This window comes from Nerophis lumbriciformis, linkage group LG05 (assembly GCF_033978685.3).
Source record: "Nerophis lumbriciformis linkage group LG05, RoL_Nlum_v2.1, whole genome shotgun sequence".
NCBI classification, from domain to species: domain Eukaryota; kingdom Metazoa; phylum Chordata; class Actinopteri; order Syngnathiformes; family Syngnathidae; genus Nerophis; species Nerophis lumbriciformis.
The window spans coordinates 46,291,474-46,299,475 of record NC_084552.2 but is presented as its reverse complement, the minus strand read 5'-3'; the positions used below and the strand labels follow the sequence as shown (position 1 = coordinate 46,299,475).

The window sequence follows — 8,002 nt, the reverse complement described above, 5'->3', positions numbered from 1 at the left end:
CAGGTTATATTAGTAGTGTTTGAGAGCAGAAGTAAACATAAAGAAACGACGAGAGATCGCATTAGTTTTTTGTTCCGTTGTGGTTGCTCTGCCTAAATATAACTACGAAGACCTAGTTGTGCAAATAAACTAACATCATGTTAAGTTTTAGGAATAAATATTGGTCCAACCCACCGTATTTTCATTGTCCATTTTTATAACAGAAACTAAAAGCTTAAGTTGTTGTTGTGCAGGAAATCCAAGTGCTTTGTTCAACACAGATGACCACATTATAGCGTCTTTGGTGACATTTGTTAGCATCAAGAAAATATCCCTAATAGTATTAATAAACTAGATGAATAAATCTCTCGTAGGCTCAACAGCAAATACTGAATCTTGATATCGCTAGCAAGCACTGCTGAACAATAGGGACATCTATAGCTAAATAATGAGACAAAATATGAAATTCACACCATAAAAACAACTGCAGACATGAATTGTAGATAATACTAATATTTGTAGCAGAAAATCAACTGCAAACAAACCTATCCTTTTTCTCATTAGTGTCACGATCACAGCAGCACGGCACTCGTTATGTCATTCAAATTACTTAGCGATGCACGAATAAGTCCAACTTTGTATTTCACGGGTTAATATTTAATTTGTGGACCCCGCAGATGTAAAGACATGAAGTGCCTCCAATCTTTTTCTCTCCAAATACCATAAGTGTCAAGTGAAGTGAGGTTGGAGCGAGCGGTAACCTCTTGGTGATGATAGATTGCTTGAATCTTGCTAACAAATATTTTTCTTAAGAATGTAAAAATCCATTCCATCACATTTTAAATTATTTTTTTCATATAAAAATATACAACACAAAGTGGCAAGAAATATGTCAATAATGAATAGTGCGAAATATGTGCTGGACCAAAAATCACTCCATATCCTCTACTGCTCGCCAGTTCTACCATATCTGACTTATCTTGCAGAAATATGGAGAAATAAGTACAAAAGTACACTTATTCACTTACATTGTTCCAAAAAAGAAAGATTAGTTAGAATAATACATAATGAGTGATACACACAGTGGTTGTAAATACATTGGAGGTAGCCACTGCAGTTGTGCCAGGAAAAAGTGCACCTTCACAAAAGTCACAATCTCTCTGTGATTGTTGGTCCAAAGTTAATGAAGATTTTGGAAAAATTAAGTAAAAAAATAAGTTATTTTTTTGGTGGTTCTGTTTTTTTTTTTTATGTCTACCATGCCGTCGGGTGCGTATTATATATATATATATATATATATATATAAAAAACATGCTATTTATATATATCAGTGGTTCTTAACCTGGGTTCGATCGAACCCTAGGGGTTCGGTGAGTCGGGCTCAGGGGTTCGGCGGAGGTCAAAACACACCCGACTCATCGTGTAAATAAAAACTTCTCCCTAACGGCGTATTACAGATTCGGCAACAGCAGAAGTCACACTGATTTGCAGGTGTCTAATTTGTTGTGAGTTTATGCACTGTGTTGGTTTTGCTCTTTGAACAAGGTGATGTTCATGCACGGTTCATTTTGTGCACCAGTAAAAAAAACATGGTAACACTTCAGTATGGGGAACATATTCACTATTAATTAGTTGCTTATTAACATGCAAATTAGTAACATATTGGCTCTTAACTAGTCATTATTAAGTACTTATTAATGCATTATTCGGCATGGCCTTATTATAACCCTAACCCCCTAACCCTGGCCCTAACCCCCTAACCCTAACCAAATAACTCTAAATTAAGTATTTGTTACTTAGAATATGTTCCCCATACTAAAGTGTTACCAAAAACATATAACTTTGTCTTGAATTTGAAAAAAAACATTTTATTTTTCACTAAAGAAGGGTTCGGTGAATGCGCATATGAAACTGGTGGGGTTCGGTACCTCCAACAAGGTTAAGAACCACTGATATATATATATATATATATATATATATATATATATATATATATATATATATATATATATATATATATATATATATCCATCCATCCATCCATCCCATCCATCCATTTTCTACCGCTTATTCCCCTTTGGGGTTGCGGGGGGCGCTGGAGCCTATCTCAGCTACAATCGGGCGGAAGGCGGGGTACACCCTGGACAAGTCGCCACCTCATCGCAGGGTATATATACATATATATATATATATATATATATATATATATATATATATATATATATATATATATATATACACACACATATATAAAAATAACTTATTTTTTTACTTAATTTTTCCAAAATCTTCATTAACTTTGGACCAACAATCACAGAGAGATCGTGACTTTTGTGAAAGTGCGCTTGTTCCTGGCACAACTGCAGTGGCTGCCTCCAATGTATTTACAACCACTGCATGTATTATTCTAACTAATCTTTCTTTTTTGGAACAAAGTAAGTATATATATATATATATATATATATATATATATATATATATACACACACACACACACACATACTCTGTATACAGCGCTCCTGTAACTCTGACAAAATGAATAGACCAAAATCAGAAGTCTATTGTAGAGGACGCTGTTTCTCAGGATTATGTCAAATAAGACTAAAAGTGAAGGGAGAAGTCTTTCTGGAAATGTGGCCCCCAAAACAAATTTGTTGAATATCTCTCCTCCCCCACCTTCACCTCTACTCTCCCAACCCCTCTAAAAGCCAAAAGCTGTTTTTCATCAAAAGTCATGCATGAGTCAACGCAACACAAAACTTTGGGGAATTTGTTGCATTAAAGTTGTCAGCTATTAATCAATGTTATCTCGGATTATATTACTTTTGAGAAAATTGAAGTGACTGTGTACAATCAATAATAACGTAATAATCACTAAGATGCATCCAGGGTGTACCCCGCCCTCCGCCCGATTGTAGCTGAGATAGGCTCCAGCGCCCCCCGCAACCCCAAAGGGAATAAGCGGTAGGAAATGGATGGATGGATATTTAAAACAGATAATATTTTTCATTACAGTATTTTATTCAGTCAATGAATACAACATAGATTCATTTCATTTGTGAATGTGTACAAGTGATCACCTGTGGAGTGCTAAAAAACAACTGGTCATTGGTCATCCCAGAATTGGAGGACATTTTATATTTCAGCGATATAGTGTCATTTAATCCATGTACAAAACACTAAAGCAGGGGTAGGGAACCTATGGCTCTAGAGCCAGATGTGGCTCTTTTGATAACTGCATCTGGCTCTCAGATATATCTTACCTGACATTGCTTAACACGATAAGTAATGAATAATTCCGCTGATAATCGCAGTGTTAAAAATAACCACATATCAACCAGACTACAAAGCCATCAGCAAAATCATGCAGCACCAGAAGTGGCATTAATGGTAAGAAGTATTTTATTTATTATTGGTTAGCTTCAGAATAACACTGTTAATAAAAATAATAAGAAACTTATTATACTCTAAAAATGTTGGTCTTACTTAAAAATGCATGCATTTAGTTGTATTCAGTGTTAACATTATTTATACGGCTCTTACGGAAGTACATTTTAAAATATTTGGCTTTCATGGTTCTCTCAGCCAAAAAGGTTCCCGACCCTTGCACTAAAGCATGCAGTTGTTGAGCAAATTATACCAGGTGTATGTTTCCTATGACCAAATCTAAATAAACTGAGAGAAAATGTTTTTGTTTTTTTTAAATGTATAAATACATGTGTAGAGTATTCCCCAAAATGCAATTTTTCTTTTGTCCCGAACCTCTGACGACTAAATGTGTCCAAAGATTTTTTTTAAATCATGCAACAATACAATTAAAATGTCCTTTATTGTACTATTGTATTCAGAATTGTAGAAATGGGTTAAAATCAGCATTTCAGTGATATTTTTTTGCATATATTTTTAATGCAAAGAATCTGTGAGGCTTAACAGTACTTACATATTTCGTATAAAACTGTGTTTTGAATTAAACAGGACCTAAAGGAACCTTGTTAACATGTGCTTTCTGAGATAAAGGAAAGGTCACTTCCAGATCAAGTGGACATTTGCATACTTTACAATTTTCTTCTTGTCAGACAATATTTTTGGTACAATGGAATGATTTTTCTTTTAATTTTGTTAATCAAAAAGTATTTGAACGAGAAGACATAATGAACCTTTTTGAGCAAAACTGCACATTTGTGACAGTACTATTTAGACAACAATGCATTGTCAGAGATTGATGGATTTTGAGTCATTCAGTGCAGCAGATGGGTTAATTATGTTTTAAAAAATGAACAGAATAATAATAATGATGAATTAATCTGCATTAATGAACTCGTTTTTACAGCCCTAATTGGTCAATGCCTCACGCTACCTCATGCAACACAATTAAGCAAATTATAAGGATAAAAAAATGTTTTCTTTTTACTAGTATACGTAGGTAAGGTTGTCCGCTTTAAATATCATAAAAACTATCTGAGTAGTTAGTTGCTATTACTTAGAAAAAAATAACTTTGCCACAAATTTGCAACCCTGTCACTGTGTTCAATGCCAAATATAGCAAATACAAAAAAAAACATAACAAAACCAATGAATTTGATGCCTGAATCAAGTTAATTATCAATAACTGATGAATACATAATAGAAATTTGGGAAAGATTACGTTTTTTTAAAATGTCCAAGCAATATCTCCTCTAATTCTGGAATGAGCCTTATCTTGTCATGTAATAATTAGTTTTTCCGATCTGGATATGTTACAAGTTTGTGATTGTCTTTTTGAATGGTTTCAAACAAGCGTGAAGCCTCAAACAGCTGGATGTGATTCAACATGGCTGTAAAACATTCCTGGCTGGGAGAGAGAATTCTGGTTACAGTATGACAGACGGCCAAAGTCAAGGTTCTTTCCAACACTCTCGTGCAAGTCGCATATTTGTCTATTTCCCTTTTTTTTTAAAGGGAAATCCAAAAAGGAACAGATAACTGCTTTTGAAATACAAATTCTGCACATTCCTGTCATTTTCACTGAGGATACTTGGTCCACTGTGAAAAGCAAAGTTGCAGAATGACGAATAAGCAATACTGTAAAAAAAAAAAAGAGCATTATTTACACTTAAACTTTGGATCAAACAATACTTGCAAAAGCGCCTGTTTTATCTACTGCTCGTGTGAGCTCGCCCTTTATTCATAGTGTCTAGTTAGGTGTAAATGGTGAAATGAACATCAGTCATTTAGAGCAATCGGGAAATAATCAGAAGTCAAGCAGTCAAGTGATCAGTGTATGCAACAGCCAAGTATCATCAAAGAAAACAAGGTCAGCGGTTTTCAGCGTCTCTCACCTCCCAAATGAACAGACAATAAACAATAGAGTCCAGGACGGTTTTACGCTCCCTCAGAGTCTGTTTATGAGAAGGTCACTTTGGGTCCATTCTACTTAAACATGGTTCTTGACCCCTGCAGAGGGGCTAGCAGCACCCGGTTTGTCATGAGCGCCAGAAATCCAATGGTAGCAATCACTCCCGGTTTTACTGCGGGGCTGGACAGCACAGCGAGTACAGTAGATGATACCCAGGACCACCATGACCACGATGAAGATGCAGACTGGCACCAAGAGGCCCACCAGGAGCCAGGTGCTACTTTTCCCCCTGTCCTCATGGACAGAATCCAGGTACTTGACCGTGGGCGGTTGAAAGGAGCTGACCTGAGTGGGAGCCACTTGTGAATGGGTCACAGGAGAGTCCACTTCCTCCCCCATTTTCTCTGCCTTTGCAGGGTAATCTCCGACAGAGTGTTTTTCTTCAAGGGGCGGATTGTGGTAGCTGGAATCAGTGAGCATGTAAGAGTGTGTGATTTTATCCTCTGGATTTCCTCGGCTCTGGTCAGAAGCTGTGAACCCAGCCCACCAGTTCCAAGCTCCCTCCGAGATTGTAGAGGTGGAAATAAAAGGGAAAGGAGTGGTCTCTTCCTCCTCATCTTCATACAAGGCAGTCGTAGTGGGGATGGGTGTGGTGCTGGCGGTGATGGTGGACTCAGACTGAGGTTTCTCCCCCCAGTCCAACTGGTCAGCATCACCATTGGCGACATCTTCCTCCTGTGTTTCTGAAAAAGGATTTAAAAGTTCCTCTTGAGGAGCACTGGTCACCCATATGACCTCCGAACCCCAAACTTTGGGGGTGTCCGTCAACCAGTCCAGAGATTGCTCTACCTCCGGTACCCAATCTGTATGACCCTGTTGTGGATTCCACTCATAGTCGTCAGAGTCCCATGCAGGCCGAGGCTGGTGGGTGACAGTCGATTGGCCATCTATCTTCCGACATGAGGAAGAATCGGACATGACGAGTTCGTACCCTTCCTCGCAATAGCATTCAAATCCACCCTCGTAGTTCACACACATTTGCTGGCATGTTCCCGGGATCTGGCACTCGTCATTGTCTTGGCATCGACTGGTGTCGTCAGGTTGCGGAGAGTATCCCAAATGGCAGTGGCAAATAAAGGATCCCTCGGTGTTCTCACAGGCGTGCTCGCAAGGATCGCTCAGACACTCGTCGATATCCTCGCAGGCACCCACATCGTCTAGTTGGTGGCCCTCTTGACATTGACATTGGAATGTCCCGAGAGTGTTGACACAACGATGCTCACATGGACTCTGAAGACATTCATCCACATCCAGGCAGCCGTGTTCATCTGGAGCCAGCATGTAGCCATCAGGACAAGCGCACCGGTACCGTTCTGAAAGGGGCACACACTCATATTCGCAGTCGGCATCTTCACAAGGGTCATAGAGGTCACAGCTCTGGTTGTCTTCTGCAAGCCGGTAGCCCTCAGCACACTCGCAGATGGAGTGAGCGCCAGCTTGCTTACAGAAATGCTCGCAGCCGCCATTGTTCTGATTGCACCAGTTTTGTGATGCCGGAGGTTCGGAGCAGAGAGGAGAATCTATAGACCAGCCCACTGAACCGTCTTCCCTCAACAGACAGAGCACTGACTGCTGATTTGTCTGGCAGGGCATGGTCGCCACTGATCCAAGTGGGGCGTGGGTAAGAAGGGAACTTCGGAGGTTAAATGGTGTGGCGTAGAGGGCGTTACCTGCCCCCTCATTCCACAAGGCAGGGCACATTCCTTGGTAGGAATAATGGCAAACGTAACCATCCACAGGGACAGAGCAAGACCCATCCAGCCATTTGAAGTTATCAGTCTGGTCCTGAGTGTTGTATCCCATAACCACGCAGCGGGGCACTGAGCACATGCTGGGCGAGTACTCTTTCTGCCAGTTGGTGTATTCTGTGTCCTGGTCCCCTGTTGTCCAAGAGAAACCCCGAAGAGGCCGTATAGACGAGCACTGGCGGGGTTGCCGCTGCAGACCGATCCATACTTGGACCTTGGTGCGTGATTGTCGCAAATCCAGAGAGGGAAAAAGCGTTTCAATGGCAGCGGCGTCCACCTGACGTTTCAGGGTGGCGAGGTTTCCACCTTTCTCCTTGCAGGCCCTCCAAGAATCCAGAAAGGTCTTTCTCTGAAAGTAGACCGCCAGGCAGCCATTGGCATTGCACAGTGCGTCCGTTTCCCTTATTTCCTCGCTTAAAATTGATGAAAGTCCCAAAAAGAAAGCCAGCAGGGAAGTCAGGAGGGTGGATGTAGCGCCACTCACCAGGGAGCCCATTCTCTTCTCTTGATATTCCTCTCTCACCTCCTCTTGCTCCAATTGCCAGGTTCTTGCTGCAGAGTCTTGCCTATGTGAACTTTTCTTCCTTCATTTGAACTTTTTGTGCTGAAAAAAAAGTCAGACTGAGCTCCTCAGTCTGCCCTGCAGGAACGCATCTGAACTCACCGGAGTTGCATGCAGATTGTCCCAAGATGGGAAGGGGTGAGAGAGAGGAAGAGCGAGGGAGGGAGGGAAATAAAGCAAGGAGGGAGGGCAGGAGAGTGTATGTTTTTGGAGGGGGGTTGATGAAGCAAAGTGAAGGAGTATGTCATATGGTTTTCATAAATCCTGATCATGTATAGTTTGATTCACTGGCCGACACACACACATGCATTCAACATT

The 8,002-nt window shown here is 40.4% G+C and overlaps 1 protein-coding gene across 1 annotated transcript; it reads right to left on the bottom strand.

The window, feature by feature from the left end:
* Window positions 1-4,572: 4,572 nt before the first annotated feature.
* Window positions 4,573-7,791, bottom strand: cd248a (CD248 molecule, endosialin a). Its single transcript, XM_061959381.1, has one exon. It carries the CDS (start codon window positions 7,616-7,618, stop codon window positions 5,393-5,395), a length of 2,226 nt encoding a protein of 741 aa, XP_061815365.1. The 5' UTR covers window positions 7,619-7,791; the 3' UTR covers window positions 4,573-5,392.
* Window positions 7,792-8,002: the final 211 nt, after the last annotated feature.